The sequence below is a fragment of the Eptesicus fuscus genome, chromosome 5, assembly GCF_027574615.1.
Source record: "Eptesicus fuscus isolate TK198812 chromosome 5, DD_ASM_mEF_20220401, whole genome shotgun sequence".
NCBI lineage: Eukaryota > Metazoa > Chordata > Mammalia > Chiroptera > Vespertilionidae > Eptesicus > Eptesicus fuscus.
Window position 1 is genome coordinate 432,692 of NC_072477.1, and position 22,229 is coordinate 454,920.

The following is a 22,229-nucleotide window of genomic DNA, read 5'->3' on the forward strand; positions in this document are numbered from 1 at the left end:
GAGGGACACTTAGCATATTAGCCTTTTATATAGACAGACTAGAGGCCTGGTGCACGAAATCCGTGCACAGGCAGGGTCCCTAGGCCTGGCCGGCGATCAGGACCGATCGGGGCCTTCCAGCTGCTGGCCAGGGCCTTCCTTAGTCCCGCGCCGACCCCTGGTGGTCAGCACACGTCATAGCGAGCGATCGAACTCCCGGTCGAACTCCCATGGGGACAATTTGCATATTCGGCTTTTATATATAGAGATATATAGATGGCTGTCTAACCACTATGCTGTACACCTGGAACTAATACAAAATAACATCCACTGCAAACTGTAAAAAGGAAGGAAGGAAGGAAAGAAGGAAAGAAAGAAAATTACCCAATTTTAAAAAACAGGCCCGAGATTTGTGCAGACACTTGACCAAGGACACATGGCCGGCAAATAAAAACACATGAGCCCTGCCGGCCGGCGTGGCTCAGTGGTTGAGCATCGACCTACGAACCAGGAGGTCCCAGTTCGATTCCCGGTCAGGGCACAGGCCCAGTTGTGAGCTCGATCCCCAGTGTGGGGCGTGCAGGAGGCGGCTGATCCATGGTTCTCTCTTATCATCGATGTTTCTAGCTCTCTCTGAAATCAACAAAAAAAATTTTCTTCAAAAAACAACCACACACGAGCCCTGGCTGGGGGCTCAGTCTGTTGGAGCATCGCACGTCCGTCCGCCCAAAGGCTGCGGCCGGGCTCCCGGTCAGGGCACCGCCTGAGCTGTGGGCTCGGTCCCCGTGGGGGCACGGACGAGAGGCAACCAGGCAACGTTTCTCTATCACATGATGCTCCTCTCCCCCACTTCCTCTCTGAACACAGCATATCCTCAGTGAGGATTTAAAAAATAATGAAAGTAAAAACACGGGCGAACACCCCTTATCACCAGGGCGACGGGAGTGGCCCGTGGTGATGTCCGCGCACCGGGCAGAACGCTGCGCGGACAGGAACTGACCCGGCCCGGACGTGACGGGGCTGGCATCCCCGCTCTGCCCGAGGCCAGCCTGGGAGGGAACCGCTCAGCTCCTCAAACACACCACCCCGCCGCACGGGAGCGAGATCCCGCGTCCGCGCGGGAACTGAGCACGGCGTTCCTCGGATCACCCAGAGCCGCACCGGCGCCGGGTCAGGCCAGGAGGTGGCGCCCACGCGGGGTCACCGTCCCTCACGTCCAAGCGCTCCCTGCACCTGGCCCCGCGGCGGGGCTCAGTGGGGGAGCGCCGGCCTAGGAACCAGGAGGTCAGGGTTTGGTCCCCAGTGGGGGGCGGGCAGGAGGCAGCCGACCAGAGACCCTCTCTTCATTGGTGTTTCTCTCCCTCCTCCCTTCCTCTCTGAATCAATAAAAAAGTAGATAAATAGAAAGCGCTCCCTGACCCGGGAGCCGGATCCCCACCGGACAGGAGTCGGCGCGGCCGGGATGCTCAGACTCCAGAACGTGACACGTTCCCCCGATGCTCCCACGAGGCCACGGCACAGCCACCCAGCCCGAGCGCCGGCGGCACCCAAACGTCCCTCTGCTGCTGAACAGACCGCGGTCCACGCCGCACGGACTCCGTCCGCGGGAAGGAACGGGCCGCGGGGCAGGGCCGAGCCGAGTGCGCGGCGCTCCACGGAGCCGGGTCCCGAAGGCACCTCGGCGTGCCGTCCCCACGGGGCAGGCCCGGCGGTGGCCGCGGAGCTGGGCAGCCGTGTCACAGGCCCTCTAAGGCCGCGGACGGCACCTCCCCGCTCCGAGCCGCGATGCAGTTTTAAGCAGGGGAGCCGGGCCCCTCAGAAGGCCCTGAGGCAGGCGGGCCCACACACGGGGGGGCGGACACGCGCCCGTCCGTGAGGGGGATCGAGGCCCCACTGGCCCGAAACCGGGGAGTGCAGGGGCCCCGGCGAGCATGGGAGAACGGGCGGCACCCTGCGGGCATCTGAGGAGCCCAGCCCAGGACCCAGCCCCGGCAGCCACCCACCAGGCCCTCCCCAAAGGCCACACCCCAACATGGGCAGCTGCCCCCAGCCAGTCCCCCCAACCCCAGCCCCAACCCAGCCACTGTGAAACCGCGGCAGCATCCGAGCCCAGGAAGGCTGTGCCGTCCGCACCCGACGCGGGCCCACCCCACACCCCGTCCCGTCAGGGCACCGAGGCAGGCCCTGCAGGCGTGCGGGGTGCAGGGGCGCCCGGACCCTCAGGGTCTGCCCAGGGACACACTCCCCACCCCGACGGCAGCTTCTTTTTTAAATCCAGGAGCTGAATGGCCACTCCTCCCGTCCAGGCCCAGGCGGCTCGGTGGGGGCCTCCCCTGCAGCCCGTTCTAAGCTGGGGACTCGGGCGCACAAGTACCTGGTCCAAAGTTTAAACAAGTGACAAAGCGAAAGCGGCGTCTGCGAGGTGGGCAGGGACGGTGACGAAAGGAGAGCAACGGGCACAGTCCACCGTGGGGCGCCCAGCACCCCGCTGCCCGTGGCGGGTCTTCCTGGCCCCTTCTCCAAGTGTGTTTTTAAAAGAGCAAATTACCCGAAAGAACGGGCGTCCGTCCCACTGGACACGAGAGGAAGGCAACACGCGACGGCGACAGGAACGTGGCGGCGAGACGCGCGGGCCCCGGGAGCCAGCGGAGGCCCTCGGCCCTCGGGAGGCCCTGCCCTGCCAGCCCTGTCCGGGCCCACCGCCCCGCACACGGGCAGCTGCCCCGGCCGGGCCTGTCGGCGGCCGGGTCCCTTCCCTGGAGGGGCCGGGCCGTCCCCTCGCAGGCGGACCCACGGCACCCAGCTGGGCAGCGGGCACACAGCTGCGGCCACGCCTTCGCCCACCCAGGCCTCGTCCCGGGTCCCCGGTTTCCGCTGGGGGTGCTGGGCGCTCATGGCCGCCCGTGCAGTATGTAGGAGGTTATGCCAAGAAGCTGTTTATCTGAAACTCCAATTTGGCTGGTGCTTTCCTTGTAGGACCCGGCTCCTTCGGAGAAGGTTCTGTTCTTGGGGTCCCAAGTGGAGACAGTAGTGGGGTCCCTGCGGGGCTCCCCCAGGACAGGCCAGAGGGCCAAACCCCAGGCCAGGATCCACTCGGGGACAGAGGGCCCGGCTTCCAGACGCCCTCCCCTCGCCAGATGCACTGCCCACAGGACTTTCACCTGCCGCGCGGCCCGCCGTGACCTCCAGCCCTGCCAGGACCCGGGACCAGCCCAGGCGCCCCGGCTCCCGCTCAGAAACCCGGCGACACGCAGTCTCCCACGGGGAGCGGCAGGGAGCTCCGAGGGGCCGGCGTCACACCTGCAGAGCGCCACTCGGGAGGGAAGGAGGGGACCCCAGGACACCTCAGAGGGGGGACACGCAGACCTGGGACTGGACGGGCCTCCCCTGAAGGAGCTGTCCACACCACGGGAAACCGAGGCACAGGAAGGCTGGGGTGGTCAGGCCCCCACCGAGTTCTCAGCCGGATAGGAGACTACAGGCCAGGGCTGTAGCCCAGGCGGAGGGGAGACCCTGAGTCCCCCCCCCCCCCCCCAGGCAGGCACAGGGCAGCGTAGGCCCCAGCTCCCTGCCCTCCCTGCCCTCAGCTTCTCCCCGGGGACTGGCATTGTCCTGCATTTCCTCACCACCCAGGGCCAGGCTTGGGGGGGAGGGGGGCACTGCAGGAGGGGGTTCTGGCTGGGACCCCAGGGGGTGGCAGGTGGGCTGCAGGGTGTGGGCTGGGGCCCCAGGGCCTTGTCACATCAGCAGGAGCCACAGGCCAGGCTGGAGGGGTCCCCGGGAGGTGCACGGGGGTGGCATGGAGAGGGGGGCTGCAGGACGGGGAGGAGCCCTGAGGCCGAGGGGCCGGTCTGGGCACCAGGGTCTGGGCACCAGGGTCATCGGTGGCTGTGATGGGGTTCCCTGGGGTGTGGTGAGGAGCACCCTTGGGGATGACACTCCTGCCTCCCCCCAAAGTGGGGGGAACAGGCCCCTGCTCCCAAGAGGGGTGCGGGCACCCACTGCCCGGAGGGGGCCCGGGAGAGCGTGACCCCACACCCAGGGGTCGGCGGCCAGTGAGGGGCGGCCTGGGGACGGGGGACGCGGAGAAGCGGCGGGGCTGGTGCTGTTCCCCGCCGACACCCCACCAGCCGTGGGCACCGAGGGCGCGGGGGGCACCGGGTACCCCACCTCCGCGAGGCCGATGGGGACCCGCTCAGAACCCGTGGGCACAGGGCGGGCCAGACCCAGAGCCGGTCCTGGGGCCCCCGCAGCGGGGAGCGGCCCCTCGGCACCCCGCCCGGCCGCGGCCGCTCCCGGGCTCTGCAAGGCGCCCCCTGCGGGGCCGGGGCGCCGGAAGGAAGCAGGGAAAGTTCGGGGTGCCTCGGGGGCCTGTGGCCGGGGACCCCGCGGGGCTGCGGGGGGAGCCCCCGGCCTGGCGGCGGCCCCGGGGACACGGGCCCAGGCGGGGCCCATCGCGAGGCCGCTGCCCGCACCCGCACCCGCCGGCCGGGGGACCCCAGACTCGCGGGCCGGGAGCGGCGGGCGCCGGGGCCACGTGCTCCCGCGGGGGGCGCTCGGCCATCGGGGCCCAGGCCCGGCCCGCGCCCCGAGGATGCTCGGCCGCCGCCCCCGCCGCTCCGGGCCCGCCACGCAGGCGCCCCAACAGGTGGGCCGCGCGCCCCGCCGGCCCGCACCCCGCGGCGGGTGGAGGCGACGCGGCGGCGGGTGCGGGGCCGGCGGTGGGGGAGGGGCGGCCGGGCGCGGCGGACGGCGGCCTTACCTCCGACCCTGTACATGTTGGCGGCCATGTCCGGCGGCGGGGCCGCGGGCAGCGCGGGCGGCGGGGCCGGGAAAATGGAGGCGCGGGCGGCGGGCGGCGGGCGGGGGCGCGGGGCGGGCGGTTTAAAGGGGCCGCTGCCGCCGCCGCCGCCGCGGAGGCCGCGCAGGGACCGAGGCCGCGGGCGGGAGAGGAAGAGGCGGGGCGCGCGCGGGGGAGGGGCCTCGTTCCCGCCGCCTCCGGGCTCCGGGCGCCCCCACCTCTCGCGGGTCCAGGCCGCTCCCTGGCCCGGCCCCCCCCCCCGTGTGCCCTCCCCCCGTGTGCCCCCCCCCCGTGTGCCCTCCCCCCGTGTGCCCTCCCCCCGTGTGCCCTCCCCCCCGTGCCCAGGTCCCCCCGTGCCCAGGTCCCCCCCGTGTGCCCTCCCCCCGTGCCCGCCGCCCCCCTGTGCCCTCCCCCCCCGTGCCCAGGTCCCCCCGGTCCCCCCCCGTGCCCGCCGCCCCGCTGTGCCCTCCCCCCGTGCCCAGGTCCCCCCGTGTGCCCCGTCCCCCGCCCCCCGTGCCGGGCTCTGAGGCTCCGGGGAAAGCTGGAGACGGGGGTGGCAGCGGGGGACGGGGTGCAGGGCTGGGGCTGCTCGGAGCGAGACCCCGGTTCCTGCCCCGGTTCCTCAGATGGCGGGAGGGAGGGTCCAGTTTGAGGAACACGGAGTGGAGCTCGGGGACCCCAGCTGAGTGCAGGGCGCCCGGGGAGGCCCCAGCACAGGTCCCTGGAGGCCCTGGCGAGTGGTGGGGGGTCCCAGGAGGGCGCGGCCGCAGCCCAGGGTCAGGGGAGGGGTGCCAGGGGCGGGACCACAGTTGTGATTGATGGGGGGGACCACGGTTGTGATTGATGGGGGGGACCACGGTTGTGATTGATGGGGGGGGACCACAGTTGTGATTGATGGGGGGGCTTAGGTAGAAGCACAGGGGGATATTGAGGGGTGAGGGGTGAGGGGGTGGGGGGATGCTCCCCTCCGTCCCACTGTGTGGCCTGCGTCTCCGTCTCCTACCAGCACCCACACCCTGACCCACAAGTGCCAGCAGCTGTGGGCACCAGCGCCCCGGCCTCCCCAGACAGGAGGCCGCGCCGGGCACCGGCACCCACCCGCCGGGGAGGGAGCCCCGGTTTCCCTCCGCCCAGGGAGGTGGCCACGGCTGCGGGAAGCCCCCCGAGTTCCAAGTCCCCCCGGAGGGGGAAGGTGGGCCCCCAGGGAGCAGCGCGATGCTGGTCAACCCCAGGGGACCGCGCAGGGCCGACGCCCGCCTGGTCACCCTCCCCGCCACCAGGCCCGCCAGCTCCTGGGCCCAGAGCCGCTGCGGGGCAGCCCGGTCCGGTCCGGTCCGGATGACTGAAGGCCTGGCCGCAGGTCAACAGAGCGGGCAGGGCAGCGGGCGTGAGGGCTGGACGACCTCGCAGCACCCGGGGCAGCAGGAGCGGGGGGGGGGGGGGGGGCGGCGCTGCCTGCAGGTCAGGAGTGGAGGAGGGCCCGGGGCCTGTCTCCTGGGGGCGAGCAGGCCAGGCCCACACCGCCGGGACCCCAGGCCCGAGACACGGGCTTTGCCACTGGAGGCTGAGGGCCGGAGGGCCGGAGGGCCTTTGCTCAGAAGGATGGGCCCGTTCGGAGGGTGGAGGACAGAGGTGGGGCCCGAGGAGAGGCTGGGGGGGGGGGGGGCGCAGACGCCCTGCGGGGCAGGTCCAGGGCTCCCAGGCCCCGAAGAGCCTGCAGGTATCTCCCCACAGGTACCGGCCCCCCTTGGAGCCTGAGCGGGAGCCTGGGAACCTTCCCGGCCAAGCCCCCTGGGGGCGGGAAGGCCTCCAGAAAACACCGTTAACCTGGACCCCCCCCCCCATGAAGGTCTTTAAAAACATACAAGTCATTAGCATAACCAAGGGACAGACACTGGGGCCCTGGGGGCCCGCCCTGGGGGTGGGAGGGGCGGGGTGGTCAGTCGGGAGAAAGGAGACATACGTAATACTTTGAACAATAAAAAAAAGGTAACTCTATTTGTATATATGCCGGCCTCAAATCCAGCCACTGAGGCTGCAGCCGCCACCCTGAGGGGCAGGGGCGCTGTGAGCGGGCACGGGGCCTCCAGGGCGCGGGGACCCAGGGGCTCAGGCGGGAGGCACACGGGGCAGGACGCCCAGCTCCTCGCTGCTCAAACCAAGGAGACGTGTCCTTCCTGCCCCTTCATGGTTTTGTGATTTCTAAACAGTCTCGGAGGATCTTTTAAAGTTGGGGTACAGCAGCATTCCCCTCGTCCCAGCAGTCCTGCCCCCTCAGAACTGTCATTTGGAAGCAGTATCTCCGGGAGGCCCCCGGCCCTGCCCCGGCCTCTAGAAATAGCCAATGGCCCTCCCAACCGCGGCGGCGGTTACCTGGTGGTGAAACCGCGGGCAACATCTTACAAAGTCCTGTTGGCCGGCCGGCCTGGCTCAGGGGTTGAGCATCGACCTATGAACCAGGAGGCCACAGGTTTGATTCCTGGTGGGGGCCCAGGCCCGGGTGGTGGGCTCGATCCCCAATGCGGGGCGTGCAGGAGGCAGCCGGTCCATGATCCTCTCTCATCACCGATGCTTCTCCCCCCTCCGTCCTCTGACATCGATAAAAAGGCACTTTAAAGGCATTGTTGGTGACTGTTCTATAGCGAGTGCTCTTGCAAAGCCAAAGGCGTCGTTTTCTCGGGGGGGGGGGCAGCGGCTGCTGGCTGGGCCCGGGCCGAGGGGCGCCCCTTTCTGCTTGGGTGTCTCGAGGGGCCTTGCTCCACTCAGGCCGGACCCACGGCACAGACGGTGCCAGAGCACCAGGGGCCGCCGGGAGGCCGTCCTCCCTGCCCCGGGGTGTCCGGGCGGCCTGAGCGCCTGCTCCGAGGGGGAGGCCACCAGTGGGAACAGCAGGGCGGCGGCGGTTTGGAGGGACCAGTGCAGGCCCCGAGGCAGCGTCTGCGTCATCGGTGACGGCGACGGCCTCACCAGGCCGATGCTGTCCCCCGTCTGCCGCGGAGCCCTCGGGCCTCCCCTGGGCACGGTGGGCATCTGGGTCCGGTCACGCTTGGCTGTGGGCGCCTGTGGGTGAGCAGCACACTCCCTCCCCCCCGGGCGCCGGAGCCTGTGGGAGACAGTCCCCCCACAGACGCGCACGACCCCCCAAGCCGGAACCGCTCGCTCTCAGGGCAGCGGGTGGAGGCTGCTCCCCGGAGCCCAGCAGCCAGGTAAGCCAGGGCCCCAGCAGGCAGAGGAGGCAGGAGAGGAGGGAGGCGGAGGGGTCGACGCCACCTGCTGACCTGGGAGACGGCGAAGGGCCGAGCCCAGGGGTGCGGCAGCTCCAGAAGCTGGGAGGCCGGGTGGACTGTGCCCTGGCACCTCCGGGAAGGAAGGCAGCCCTGCCCACTGCCCGGCCCGGCCCGGCCCGGGGCCTGCGTGGGTCTGGGAGCCGCTCTCTGCGGAGGACGGAGAGGATGTGGCTCCCCACGCGCTGCGGCCTCGGGAGGCAGCGGGAGCTCCCAGCTCAGCCTCACCCCTGAACCCCCGGCTTTGCCACTGCGGGCGTGGGGGGTGCCGGGGCCACCTCAGAGCCAGCTCCCGGGGAGGCCTCATGCAGAGGCCCGAGACCACGTGGAGGGCGGAGGGCGGTGTGAGCCCGTGGACCCCGGGTCCCCAGTGACCCCCACGGAGCCTTAGAGCCACTCGGCCACCGAACAGCGCTGTCACCGCTCAGACCTGCTGGCGTGGATGCGGGCACAGGGCATCATCCCGCCCCGCACAGCCTGGCCCCCGACACCCACCCCCTTCATCATGGGGTCTCTGAGCAGGAGGGCCATCATGCCCTCCAAAGCCCTGCCCAAACCTCTGCCCCCCCCCCCCCCCGTGGCCTCCCCAGGGGCTGAGGAATGCAGTCCTGGAACACATTTAATGTCAGGGGCACCGGAGGGAACCAGGGAGCCCAGCAGTAGGCCGGGCGGAGGGGGCAGAGGCGGGCCCGGGCCCCTGGGGGGTGGAGGCCCCCAAAGGCCTGGTGGGCTCAGGAGGGCGGGCACCCGGAGGTCCAGGCCGAGGTCATGTTGTGCCAGAAAGGCGAGCTGCGGGCCAGGAAGGCGTGGAAGGCGTGGGTGGACTCGGCCGACCGGGGCGGGTGGAAGATGAGCACGTCCCTGTCCACGTCCTCAGACACCAGTCGTGCCACGATCTGCAGGATGTCCTGCGGGGCCGCAGGGTCAGGGCGCAGGGTCAGGGCGCAGGGTCAGGGCACAGGGTCAGGGCTCAGGGTCAGGGCGCAGGGTCAGGGCTCAGGGTCAGGGCGCAGGGTCAGGGCGCAGGGTCAGGGCTCAGGGTCAGGGCTCAGGGCTCAGGGGCGCAGGGTCAGGGCTCAGGGTCAGGGCTCAGGGTCAGGGCTCAGGGTCAGGGGCGCAGGGTCAGGGCTCAGGGCTCAGGGGCGCAGGGTCAGGGCTCAGGGTCAGGGCTCAGGGTCAGGGCTCAGGGTCAGGGGCGCAGGGTCAGGGCTCAGGGTCAGGGCTCAGGGCTCAGGGTCAGGGCTCAGGGTCAGGGGCCGCAGGGTCAGGGCCGCAGGGTCAGGGCGCAGGGTCAGGGTCAGGGCAGGGTCAGGGCACAGGGTCAGGGCGCAGGATCAGGTGCACAGGGTCAGGGGCTCAGGGTCAGGGCACAGGGTCAGGGTCAGGGCACAGGGTCAGGGCGCAGGGTCGGGGTGTCCATGACCACGCTCCCCCCCGCCCCCCCGCACCTGGCCGCTGTGGGAGCCGGGGCGGCTCTGCATGGCGTCCTGCAGGGCCCGCTGCCTGCGCTCCTCGATGCTGAGGCTCCAGTGGCGGGTGGGGCGCCTGCTCTCGGGCGGTTCGCACACCTGAGGGGACAGAGGAGAGGTCCCTGGGCCCGCAGACCCTCTGTGCCCTCCGCGGGGGGGGGAGGGGGCTCCCAAGACCGAGGCCAGGGCCTCGCAGCTCTGCCTAGCGCCCGGGGCGGGACCCCCAACCCTGCGGCTGGGCGGTGCACGGGGCCCAGGCGGGAAGCCTCACCCGGAGGCGGCCCTGGGCCCCAGCACGCGGGGCCTGAGAGCAGCCGCCAAACTGCTGTGGCCTCAAGAAAGGCGGGCCCAGCCCTGGCCCGTGTGGCTCAGTGGATAGAGCACCAGACTGCGGACTGAAGGGTCCCGGGTTCGATTCCAGTCAAGGGCACATGCGGGTTGTGGGCTCAGTCCCCAGTGGGGCGTGCAGGAGGCAGCTGGTCCATGGTTCTCTCTCAGCACTGATGTTTCTCTCTCTCTCTCCCCCTCCCTCTCCCTTCCTCTCTGACATCCATAAAAGTATACTTAAATGCAAACAAGTATAACAAGACTGGGACTGCACTGGTTAGTTATGGGGGACCTGGCGGGTTTCAAACATTGACCCCCGGGCAGGGCCTCTGCTGTCACACGGGGGGGGGGGGGGGGGGGGGGGGGGGAGCCTGCACCGCGTCGCACCAGGACGGTCCTCTCTCCCCGCACTCCCGCCCGTGCTCTCACTGCGTGGGAACGACGCAGCTCGCATGGCGATCACACACCCACCCTTCCCCTGTCCTGCGTGGTTGTGGGAACTGGCCCGTGGGTTCCTCGTAGACAACGTCTGAGCGCAAACGCTGACCACGTGGTCTCTTCTCCTCAGGTGTCGCTCCTTCCCTTCCCCCGTTCCCGCAGGCTCTCCCATCGTCATGGCGACGCTCGCATCCCTGCCTGTGCGAGTCTGCGAGGACCACTCCAATGAGGTCCCCTCAGAAACGCCGGCCCTGCCTACCGTTAAGCTTGGGGGGGGGGGGGGGACGATGACGACGAATGGGTGGAGGGGGCAGAGGGAAATGGGGACACTATTGTCAACAACAAATTAATGTTTAAAAAGACAACAGGTTTTCAGCTTTTTAAAAAATATATATTTTATTGATTTTTTACAGAGAGGAAGAGAGAGGGATAGAGAGTCAGAAACATCGATGGGAGAGAAACATCAATCAGCTGCCTCCTGCACGCCCCCTACTGGGGATCAAACCTGGGACCCTTCAGTCCGCAGGCCGACGCTCTATCCACTGAGCCACACCGGTTAGGGCTTCAGCTTTGTTCTGTTTTAAGGAAATACACTGGGATTTACTAACGTTCTTCCTCCTCCACTGAGGCAGATGGTGTGCCTTCCTCCTTCGGTCGATCTGAGCATTTTATAAATTCCCAAAGTCCTCCTCCTCGGACACAGCTTCCTGTGACACATGCACCTTCATTTGTTCCGCAGGTTCTCTGAGCTCGTCCGTGCTGGGCACCCCCGCCCCCCGGGTCCTGGGGACGCGCTGCGCTGACAGAGCCCTGCTTCCGGAGAGCCACGGGGACTGGAGGACGGGCAGTGTCCGGGCGGCTGGCGGCGTCCGCAGGGCGGTCTGTGCCCGCGTGGGCTGGGCCCATGGCTGCCCTCCTTCACCTCTGCCCTCCCATCCTCACGTCTGACTCCTCTCGTAACTGCCCAGAGCGCCCCCCGCCCTTCACTCCGGGGAGCTCTGCGGCTGCCACAGAACTTCCTGGGGCCCTGGAGGTGGCTCAGTGGTCAGAGCACCGTCCAATACGCACAGGTTGCGGGTTCGATCTCTGGTCAGGGCACATACAGGAGCAACCGAAGATGCATAAATAGAGGAGCCACATACGAAGCCCCTCCCTCCCCCTCTCCCCTTTCCCTCCCTAAAGTCCTGGTGAGGATTAACAAAACACATGAACAAACAAAAACCCAGCCCAGCTCCCCTCCCCGGCCGGCCGCCGGCCGCCCTCTCTCACCCGAGCTCACGCTTCTAGAGACCACAGCACGTGGCTCACAGCGTCTGTCCTGTGTGCTCTCCACTCAGCTTGGCGGCCCCAGGCCCATCCAGGAGGGAGCCGGGCAGGACGTCTGCCCGTGGGCGGAGGGCACGTCGCACCGGTGGACGCTGGCACCTCTGGGTGCCGTGCAGAGGCTGCTGTGAACATGGGTTTGCAAACGTCCGCTGCGTCTCCCTTCCTGGCCTTCCCCACGGACGCCCGGGAGGGGGCTGCTGGGCCACACATCCGCCCCGGAGCCGCCCCGCCTGGCCGTGTTCGCTCCCGCCGACGGCGCCGGGGCTCCGTCTCCACATCCCCCAGCTCTCACTCGCTGGTCTCGTTAACCATTAAAGCCGCCAGCAGGTCTGAGCGTGTCTCGCTGTGGCCGGCCGCGTGCTGCCCTGTGACTGACGACGACCGTTCACGTGTCTTTGGGGACTGCCTCTCCCGTCCTTGGCCTGTTGTGTGTTTGGCTTTGTGCCTGCTCTCCGCGTTGGATTCCTTTTACTGTGGTTGAGTTTTGGGAATGCTCACGCATCCCGGATACCAGCCCTTCTCAGACACGTGACGTGGAATATCTCCTCCCGCCAGGAGCCGGCTCCCCTCCGGGACAAGGCCCTCTGAGGCCCACGCCTGCGTGTCCGTGACGTCCGTCCAGTTCACTGTCTGCTGCCGGTGCGGCTGGTGCGGTCGGTGTGACGGCCGAGAAGCCGTTGCCAACTCCAAGGTCGCGACGCTTCTCCCAGGACTTGACACTCTGCGCTCGTCCACTCGCCTTCCTGCGTCCGAGCTCCCTCCCGCCCGGCGGCCCTCCTTCTGTGCGGGAGGCGCCAGGGCTCCCGGCACCACCGGCTGAGAAGTCTGGCCTTTCACCGACGAGGGGCTGCGTCTTCTCCCTCAGCCGATCTGCCGCCCTTCACGCCGCTCAACGTGTCCCTTTCTCCCGTGGTTTCCGGACTCTGAGGCTCGGCTAGAGGGCCGCCCCACTCCAGGGTTTCTTCTAGTCCTCTCGGGGCATCGGCCTTGACTGGAGGCTGTCCTGGTTCTCCGTGAGAGGCAGGGCTACAACGTGCCCAACACAGTTTAGGGCCGTGGTTGGCAAACCGTGGCTCGCGAGCCACATGCGGCTCTTTGGCCCCTTGAGTGTGGCTCTTCCACAAAATGCCACGGCCTGGGCGAGTCTATTTTGAAGAAGTGGTATTAGAAGAAGTTTAAGTTTAGCCCTAACCGGTTTGGCTCAGTGGATAGAGCGTCGGCCTGCGGACTGAAAGGGTCCCGGGTTCGATTCCGGTCAAGGGCATGCATCTTGGTTGCAGGCACATCCCCAGTAGGGGGTGTGCAGGAGGCAGCTGATCGATGTTTCTCTCTCATTGATGTTTCTAACTCTCTCTCCCTCTCTCTTCTCTCTGTAAAAAATCAATAAAATGTATATTTTAAAAAAAATGGGGAGGGTTTGATGACAAATATGTGATACCTTAATCAATAAAGTAAAAAAAAAAGAAGTTTAAGTTTAAAAAATTTGGCTCTCAAAAGAAATTTCAGTCGTTGTACTGTTGACATTTGGCTCTGTTGACTCATGAGTTTGTCGACCACTGGTTTAGGGAAAAGTCTCCTCTCGTCTGTAGGTATTTTGGTCAATGTCTTGATTTTCTTTTTTTTTAAGGATTTTTAAAACATTCATTATTGAAAGTATTACCTAGTCTCATTCCCCCCCCATTGACCTCTCCCCCGCCGCATCCCACCTCCCAGCACGCCCTTGCCCCCACTGTCTGCGTCCACGGGCTATGCTCATACGCATGCGTACAGTCCTCTGGTTGATCTTTCACCTCCCCCCCCCCCCCCGCCTTCCCTCTGAGGTTTGACGGTCTGTTCGATGCGTCTCCGTCTCTGTGTCTATTTTTGCTCATCAGTTTCTGTTGTTCACTATATTCCACAAATGAGTGAGATCATGTGATACTTATCTTTCCCGACTGGCTTATTTCGCTCAGCATAATGCTCTCCAGTTCCATCCATGCTGTTGCAAATGTAAAAGTTCTTTCTTTTTTACAGCAGCGTGATATTCCATTGTGTAGATGTACCACAGTTTTTTTTTAATCTTTATTGTTCAGATTATTACAGTTGTTCCTCTTTTTTCCCCCCATTGCTCCCCTCCACCCGGTTCCCACTCCACTCCAGGCCTTCCCCCCCTCCCCACTGACCTCGTCCATAGGTGTAAGTCTTTGTCCAATCTCTTCCCGCACCCCCACACCCCTTCCCCCCGAGAATTGTCAGTCTGCTCCCTTTCCACACCCCCGATTCTATTACATTCACCGTCTGTTCTGTTCATCAGGTTTTTTATTCATTTGGTTTTCAGGCTCACTTGTTGATAGATATGTATTTCTTGTCACTTTGTTGTTCATAATTCTTTTTCTTCTTCCTCTTCTTAAAGAGTACCTTTCAGCATTTCATATACTACTGGTTTGGCAGTGATGAACTTCAGCTTTTTCTTCTCTGTGAAGCTCTTTATCTGCCCTTCAATTCTGAATGATAGCTTTGCTGGGTAGAGTAATCTTGGTTGTAGGTTCTTACTCTTCATCACTTTGAATATTTCTTGCCACTCCCTTCTGGCCTGCATAGTTTCTGTTGAGAAATCAGCTGACAATTCGTATGGGTGCTCCCTTGTAGGTAACTAACTGTTTTTCTCTTGCTGCTTGTAAGATTCTCTGTCTTTTGCTCTTGGCATTTTAATTATGATGTGTCTTGGTGTGGTCCTCATTGGATTCCTGTTGTTTGGGGTTCTCTGTGCTTCCTGGACTTGTAAGTCTATTTCTTTCACCAGGTGGGGGAAGTTTTCGGTCATTATTTCTTCAAATAGGTTTTCAATATCTTGCTCTCTCTCTTCTTCTGGCACCCCCATAATTCAGATGTTGGTACACTTGAAGTTGTCCCAGAGGCTCCTTACACTATCTTCATATTTTTAGATTCTTTTTTTTTTTTTTTTTTTTGCTTTGGCGGTTGGGTGTTTTTTGCTTCTTTGTATTTCAAATCTTTGATTTGATTCTTGAGATCCTCTAGTCTGCTGTTGAATCTCTCTATATTATTATTTATCTCAGTCAGTGTATGCTTAATTTCTGATTGGTCCTTTTTCATATCCTTGAGGGTCTCACTAAATTTCTTGGAGGTTTCTAGAAGATTCTTGAGTAACCTTATAACCGTGGTTTTGAACTCTATATCCAGTAGTTTGCTTTCATCCATTTCTTTCATTTGTGACTTCTTTGTCTCTGCCTTTTGGCTGCTTCCCTGTGTTTGTTTCTATGTACTGGGTAGCTGCTAAGTCTCCTTGAGTTGATAGAGTGGCCTTGTGTAGTTGGTGTCCTATAGGGCCCAGTGGCTCAGTCTCCCCAGTCACCTGAGGTGGATGCTCTTGGTGCACCCCTTTGTGGGCTGTGTGCACAGTCTTGTTGTAGTTAAGCCTTGATTGCTGTTGGTGTCACTGGGAGGAATTGACCTCCAGGCCAATTGGTTGTGAGGACCAGCTGTGTCTACAATGGGAGAAGTGTTGTGCTGGAGACACCCTTATGGGGCAGGACTTGCTTCAGTGGGGCTTTGGTGCTCACTGAGTCTGCCCCTTGAGTGTGTTGCTTATGGATGTGAGGAGTTGTAATCTGGTATGTTCTGACACTGACCACTGGGTACACTGGCTCTTGGGTCTCCAAGGAGGTGCAAAGTCAGCCACTGCCTGATGCCACCCAGCAGGAGCTACAGAGCGATCTGCAGATTCCTCCTCTTTGTTTGGGGTATGGAGGTGCCCAGACAAGGCCCAGCTGTGAAGCAAGGCAGGCTGCTGCTTGCCGGGCCTTGGGCCTTCTTTTGGAAGCTCTGGGGCTCTCTGACCCAGCTGCAGTTTGACAGGTTTTAGGCTGAGAAAGGACAGGCCATTCACATGCAAAAACCGCTATGCGGTGGGGTTGTGACTTGGGTGGGGCGGGGTCTCTAGGAATCACCAGGGCAGAACAAACAGCAATGGCTGCCAGTCAGTCCTGCACCAGAGAGGTCCCCGGGTCTCCGCATCCCACGCCCCCGTGCAGGAACAATGATCAATGCGAGCGCCTCTGAGAGAAAGCCGCCCTCGCATTCCTGTCACGATGTCAGACAGTCCAGTTTCTCCATTTGTGCCTGGGTCCCCCAGAGTCTCGCCCGGAACTGGAGTTCAGAGCAATTGGGAGCTTGTATCTCCCTCCTGATTAAAAGAGCTGCACATCCAGATGCCAGCCTGTTCCGTGCCTCCGCACCTCTTACCAGTCTCACAGCGCTTTCTTCACCTCTCTAGTTGTGGAACTTCCACTCAGCCAGCTTTCCTGCGGTTGTGGGTGGGAGTTTTTCTGCCTTTTATCTGTAATATTGATGTGGTTTTGAAAGGCCGCAAGTATAGGTGTTTACCTATGCCGCCATCTTGGTTCTCTCCCCCTGTACCACCGTTTTTTAATCCACTCATCTACTGATGGGCATTTGGGCTGTTTCCAAATCTCTGCTATGGTGAATTGTGCTGCTATGAACATAGGGGTGCATATATGTCCTTTCTGATTGGTGTTTCTGATTTCTTGGGATATATTCCTAGAAGTGGGATTACTGGGTCAAACGGCAGTTCCATTTTCAGTTTTTTGAGGAAACTCCATACTGTTCTCCACAGTGGCTGCACCACTCTGCATTCCCACCAGCAGTGCACGAGGGTTCCCTTTTCTCCACATCCTCACAAGCACTTGTCGTTTGTTGATGATAGCTCTTCTGACAGGTGTGAGGTGATAGGAATTATTATTATTATTATTATTTTTATATGGCACTTTCATTTTTTTAAATTAATTTTTTATTTTTTGGAATTATTTTTTTTTAATAATTTTTTTATTGATTTCAGAGAGGGAGAGGTAGAGAGAGATAAAAACGTCAATGATGAGAGAGAATTATTAATCAGCTGCCTCCTGCACGCCCCCACTGGGGACTGAGCCCGCAACCTGGGCATGTGCCCTGACCGGAATCAAACCTGAAACCATTCAGTCCACAGACCGGTGCTCTATCCACTGAACCAAACCGGCCAGGGCAATGTCTCGATTTTCTGTTCTGTTCTACTGTTCATGCATCAGAGGCCAGGACCCCTGCTTTCCAAACGGGAGCTCTGAGCTCTGACTTCCTATCTGCTAGGGCTGAGCCCATTCTTACTTTTCCGTTTGAGCAGTTTGCCGTATTGGAAAAGAAAAGTTTATCATTTTCACCACTGATGGCACCGCACTTGGCGGGCCGGGGAGAACCCTCCGTGCTGGGCAGCCCCCTCCCGGGAAACCAGTCTCCTCCTGCTCAGGCTCCGGGCAGTGCTGTGGAGTGGTTTCCAGCTCGGCTCCACAGATGAGCCACTTCCTGTGAGGGTGACTCCCGCTGTCCCAGGGCCTTGTCCGTTCATGTTCTCCTAGCGTCTGCTGCTAGGCCTGGGAAGGCTGCTGATTCCCGAGTCGCCGCCTGCACCCGCTTCCGGCCTTGTCTGTGGACGGACCCCAGCCCTGCTCTGACCAGCAGCCACAGGTCTCCCAGGGTGCTGTGCGGCCACCTCCCCGGGGCTCACAATCCTCCCCCACCTCCCTGGCCAGCCGCATGGGCCCACTGTTCCGAGAGGGCGAGGTTACCGGGGGTGGTGCCACCTTCAGCATGCCCCGCCCGGCCTGGCACAGCCGCGGTTCCGGTTCTTCCTTCCTAGGGGTCAGTACCCCTCACGTAGAAGCTTTCGCCCAGGGCCGGCTAAGTCCCATTCAGAGGGACCGAGGTCAGCAGGGCAGGGAGCTGGGGGCCTGCTGGCCGGGACAGCACCCCTTCCTGCCAAGTGCTGACCCGCCCACTGTGCCCAGCTGCGCCCCCATCAGAAAGCGGCCCTCTGGCCAGCTCAGCAGGCTCCTCAGAAGCAGAGAGTCAGCTGCCCAACCTCCGCGGGGGCCTGGGGCCTGCGGACCTCCGCGGGAGGCCTCCACCCGAGGGTGCTGCCCGTCTGTGAGCACGTGTCCTCACGCTGGGCACTGGGCACCCACGGTGAACCTTGCAGATCAGGGCGGCTCCCTTGGGACCTGGGCTGGAAAGGGACAGGGACAAAGGGAAAAGGTGGGGTTGACTTATATTAGTCAGCGCGGCTCCCTGGGAGGGGACGCCTGACAAGGGGCCAGCGTGGGGCGGTCTGGAGGAACGGGGCACGCTGAGGGGGCCAGGGGGAGGGACACCACGCAGGACGGCAGGGAGCGTGGCCGGTGCGTCCCTCACAGCACAGCAAGCGTGGACGTCCCTCAAGGGCTGGGAGCAGTGGGAGGAAGAGGTCAGATGAGAGGGGAGAGAGGAACAGCATGTGGGAGACATTGCGGGGACTCCGCACCCCCAAACCACATTCTGGGAGCCTGCAAACAGGGGTCTGCACCCCCTTCTGGGGCTCTGTCCAAACCCCTCTCCTCGGAGCCACCTCCCCCTGGGCCTTTCTATCCTGCTCTCCTCTCCTGCCTCCCGGCCTCGGCCCCACCTGCCCGTGCCCACAGCCCCCTGCCTTCCTCTGAGAACTGCGAACACCGGTGTGGGAGGGGTCACCCTGCCCAAGAGCTGCCAGGCTCCTCCTGGCTACAGAGAACCCCGTCTGCCCACAGGGGGCACGTTGTGCACTGACATCCGGGCTTGCCAGGCCTGAGAAGTCGGCCGAGGGGTCCCCCCACCACCCCCGCCGGTGGAGGACCTGGCCAGGAGGGCACTCAGCGACCTCAGCGGGCAGCCGGGGGGCCCGCTCTCTCTTTCCCTCCGCCTGTTTAATTACATTTCTGTTTTGTGTGGGCTTTTTAAATCCTCACCCCAGGATGTTTTTCCATTGCTTTTGAGAGAGTGGAAGGGAAGGGGAGAGACAGAGAGAAACATGGATGGGAGACAGACACATTGATTGGTTGCCTCCTGCAGGCACCCCAACCAGAGCTGGGATGGAGCCTGAAACTCAGGTACATGCCCTTGAAGGGAATCAAACCCGGGACCCTTTAGTCCACAAGCCCACACTCTGTCCACTGAACCACGCTGGCCAGGCCGCCCGCCTCGACCACGCCAACATCTGAGCTGACTTGTCTGGGAACTCAGCTCTTCGGGGCCCCCACTCTGACCCCCACGCACTGTGTGCACCTGGCTTGTCCAGGCTTTGACCCTGACACAGGGGGACCCTACGGAATTCCGGGGCGTCTGGCTTCCTCTGCTCACGCCCACTCTGGCGGCAGCTGCTGTGTGGGAACTGAGCTGGGGGCGGGGGGTGGGGGGCACAGGTGGCCCCAGGGTGGGGCGCTGTGAGGAGTGAAGCAGGCCTCTCCTGGTCTCAGGGGCCCCCTCCCAGGTGCCCAGCAGAGGCAGGCGGACGGCCTGCAGCTATGGAGGCAGGAGGGCTGCGAGCCCACCCTGGTGCCCAACCAGGGCTGTGGGAAGAGAGCCAGTACCCTGTGTCCCAGCCCCCCTGCTGGGCGGGGCCCTCAGCCCTGTCCACCCAGCCGCCCCGAGTTCCCGTCCTGCGGGGAGCCCCGGCGCAGGCTGCCCCCTTACCCAGTCCTGCGTCTCCAGCGCCTGCTGGTTGCGGCTCTGCGCGCTGGGCTGGGCCTGGACGTTGGGCCGGCTGGGCAGGGGCGCGGGCAGCCCGTGCTCCTGGGAGAGCGTGGGTCCCGGCTTCTTCCCGGGGGCGCCTCCCAGCACGTGCTTCCCGCCGCTCATGTTCGGCCGGCAGCCGGCTGGTCCGCACCGGGGCGCCCTGCCCCCGGCAGATGGAGGCCGTCAGGCTCTGCGGGGCTCACTGTCCCCAGTGGCCGGGCCTCAGGCCGCTGACCCTCCACAGTGGACCCCACGGGGTACCCTGGTCCTCAGCTCCTGCGGCCACTGGCTCCTCATGGTCCCCCAGGAAGGAGCCGCCACCACCCCGTCCTGCTGCCTCCCGCGGGCTCCCCGGTCCGGCTCCTGGCCCGGGCCCCCCACCTGACTCTGCTCCGGCACAGGCCCCCCGCAGGCGACACTGAGGGGCGCAGCTCCCCCCACCGCCGCCTCCGAACCCCTGTGACCTCACCTCCACGTGGCAGAACCACACCCCCAGCCCAGAGGAATCTGCTGACTGGGGGGGGCAGAGGGAGGGGGTCAGGACACACAGAGACTGGGAGGGGCCCACGGGGGGGCGGTCAGGGGAGAGCAGATGGGTTACAGCGGTCAGCAGGAGAGGGGGTACACTGGGGTACGAAGGTGGGGAGGGCGGGGCATACTGGGGTACGAAGGTGGGGAGGGCGGGGCACACTGGGGTACGGATGGGGGGGCGGGGCACACTGGGGTACGGGTGGGGGCGGGGCACACTGGGGTACGGGTGGGGAGGGGCGGGGCACACTGAGGTACATAGGGGGCGGGGCACACTGGGGTACAGAGGTGGGGAGGGCGGGGCACACTCGGCTATGGAAGGAGGTGGGGGAGGGGCACACTGGGTGAGGTACGGGGGTGGGGGAGGGGCGGGGCACTGGGGTACGGAGGGAGGGGCGGGGCACACTGGGGTACGGGTGGGGGGGCGGGGCACACTGGGGTACGGGTGGGGGGCGGGGCACACTGGCTTACGGAGGGAGGGGCGGGGCGGGGCGCACGGTGGTGGGAAGGTCGAAGGGCAGGGGTGGGACCCACGGAATTCTGGAAGCTCGAAGGGACCCAGCCGAGCGACTTCCGCTGCAGGTCCCGCCCCGCCGCTTCCGCTTCCGGCCCGTGCGCGCCTGCGCCCTGGACTCCGCCCGCCAGCGGCCGCGCCACGCGGCTCGCCTCCTGCCGGCCCGGAGCCCGCCCTCCCTGCCCGCGGCCCCGGGACGGAGGAGGCGCGCGGCCGGCGGGGCCTGGGCGGCTGCAGGGCACTAGTGCCGCATCAGCACCCCGAACGGCCCGTTGGTCCGGGCGGGACCGCTGAGCGTCTGTTCCCCGAAAGGCGATTTACAGGAGCCGTTTCCCTTTCAACGGCCCCCCGGCCCCCCGGCCCCGTCTCCCTCCCGCCCCAAGGAGGCCGGGCGGGGGGGGCCCGACCCCCGCGGAGTCAGGTCCGCGTCTGGGGTGACTGCAGCGAGGCCGCCTCGGCCCCTGGGATGCCATGGCCTCTGCACGGAGCCCCCCTCGCTCAGCGGCCTCCTCCCCAGCCGTGGCCCTGACCCCGGGGGCCGAGGGACAGGCAGGAGGCGTGGGTGAGGGGGAGCTGCCCACAGCACCCGGGAGCCGGAGCCGGCCTGGCCCCTGCAGAGGGGGCGGCCCGCTGGATGGAGCCCACATTGCTCCCCCCACTGCCCGCCCCTGCTCATGTCGTGAGGGGCAGAGGCTTGTACAGGGAAGACCCTCAGAACAGCTCTGAGGCCGGCAAGGGGAGCGCCATCGCTGAGAGCAACGGGCAATGGGCGTGCAGCCCAGGTCTCAGCGGATCATGGTGGCCGAGGCGTCTGCACCACCTCCCAGGCCCAGGGATGGCGTGGCAGGCGGGCAGCTCTGCAGGTCCCGGGGCACAGGGTAGAGGTGCCAGGTGCCCTCCCCGCAAGGGTACAGGGCACAGCTGTGGTGGACAAGGAGGCACAGGGGCAGGATGCTCCAGGGAAGGGGCCACCCACGGCCAGGATGGACAGGACAGCCCTGCCTGGCCGCCTCCCCCAACACCAGCTCTGAGGCTAGAACGCAAGTCAAGGGCGTGTCGCCCACACCTGCTTCCTTCCGCTGAGCGGTGACCAGGCGCTGGCTCGTGGTGGGCAGGAGCGGGAGGCTCAGGCCTCCAGGCTGGCTGCTGGGGTGTGGCCCAGGCAGGTACTGCCAGAGGGGCTGTGGGCTCCGTGGCCTGCACCCTCACCCAGGTTCTCCCAGGGGAGGCAGGGCCCCCAGCCCGGGGCTGCCTCAGGCAGGGTCCCAGCCCCGTCGGAAGGTGTATTTCAGCAAGGAGGTCCTCCCTGGGAGGGGCCCTCTGCCCAGCATTCGGCCCACAGGCTCCCCGAGGCCGGGGCTGCACCCACGGCCGCGCCCGAGTCCTCTCTGCCAACCTGCCCCAAAGCCCTTGGCATGAACACTCAGTCCTGGACAGCCTCCGGGGGGGAGGTGAGGGAGGCTGTCTTCCACCCGGAGGAGGAGACCCGTCCAGGAGGGATGGGCCGGCCCTGCACTTGGCATCTGAGCACAGCGGCGTGGCTCAGCCGTAGGAAACGGGGCCCACAGCCCCCGGGGCTGCCAGGGCCCTCCCTGCGGAGACCTGGGATGTGGGATTTTGGGGGTGCAGCAGGACTGGGGAGGATGCTGGCTGCGTGGGAAGGTGTAGGGTAGGGCTGCCGACTAGGACCCAAACCCAAATTCTGAGGAGCTTGGCCTAGAGGCCACCCGGCCCCTGCGGGGGGCCTCTGGCTGTCCCCACAGCTCCAACAGCGCCCAGCCACCTTCCTGAGTGTCCACTGGCCACCCCAATGCTGCTGTACCCCCAGCCAGCAGGTGGGGCTGGCGGTGGGGCGAGGAGGCGGCCACGTGCTTGCCAAGTCTGGGGCGGGGACAACTCACAGAGGCAGAGGGTGTGTCAAGAGCCACCCGCGGGAGCGGGTCATGGAGGCGTGTGGCTGGGCCGGGGCGGGGGGCTGGCTGGGACAAGGG

At 64.8% G+C, this 22,229-nt stretch overlaps 2 protein-coding genes across 5 annotated transcripts in view; both read right to left on the reverse strand.

Moving 5' to 3' along the window:
• MTA1 (metastasis associated 1) overlaps nucleotides 1-4,910 on the reverse strand; it is a 31,434-nt gene extending 26,524 nt beyond the window's left edge. For both annotated transcript variants that reach the window (XM_054715670.1, XM_054715671.1), the window contains exon 1: nucleotides 4,742-4,910. In XM_054715670.1, the coding sequence (XP_054571645.1) occupies nucleotides 4,742-4,769 (28 nt within the window). In that variant the 5' untranslated portion in view covers nucleotides 4,770-4,910. The remainder of the gene's footprint in view (nucleotides 1-4,741) is intronic.
• Nucleotides 4,911-8,665: 3,755 nt separating this feature from the next.
• On the reverse strand, nucleotides 8,666-20,271 carry TEX22 (testis expressed 22). Of its 3 annotated transcripts, none has more exons than XM_054715417.1 (4): nucleotides 20,196-20,271; nucleotides 19,155-19,356; nucleotides 9,513-9,632; nucleotides 8,666-8,972 (listed from the first exon to the last, which is right to left on the reverse strand). In XM_054715417.1, exons 2-4 carry the CDS (start codon nucleotides 19,317-19,319, stop codon nucleotides 8,796-8,798), a joined length of 462 nt encoding a protein of 153 aa, XP_054571392.1. In that variant the 5' UTR covers nucleotides 19,320-19,356; nucleotides 20,196-20,271; the 3' UTR covers nucleotides 8,666-8,795. The 3 variants fall into 3 exon arrangements, with proteins under 3 accessions (XP_054571392.1, XP_054571393.1, XP_054571394.1); XM_054715418.1 differs by lacking the exon at nucleotides 20,196-20,271 and adding an exon at nucleotides 19,666-19,804; XM_054715419.1 differs by lacking the exon at nucleotides 20,196-20,271 and adding an exon at nucleotides 19,578-19,626.
• Nucleotides 20,272-22,229: the final 1,958 nt, after the last annotated feature.

What these genes read in the sequence shown, in the direction of transcription:
- TEX22 (XM_054715417.1), bottom strand. Translation starts at nt 19,319, where the DNA reads ATGAGCGGCGGGAAGCACGTGCTGGGAGGCGCCCCCGGGAAGAAGCCG. An exon ending in CGCTGGAGACGCAGGACTGG is followed by an intron (nt 9,633 to 19,154) that starts GTAAGGGGGCAG and finishes CTGTCCCCTCAG; the next exon opens with GTGTGCGAACCGCCCGAGAG. An exon ending in CCGGCTCCCACAGCGGCCAG is followed by an intron (nt 8,973 to 9,512) that starts GTGCGGGGGGGC and finishes GCGGCCCCGCAG; the next exon opens with GACATCCTGCAGATCGTGGC.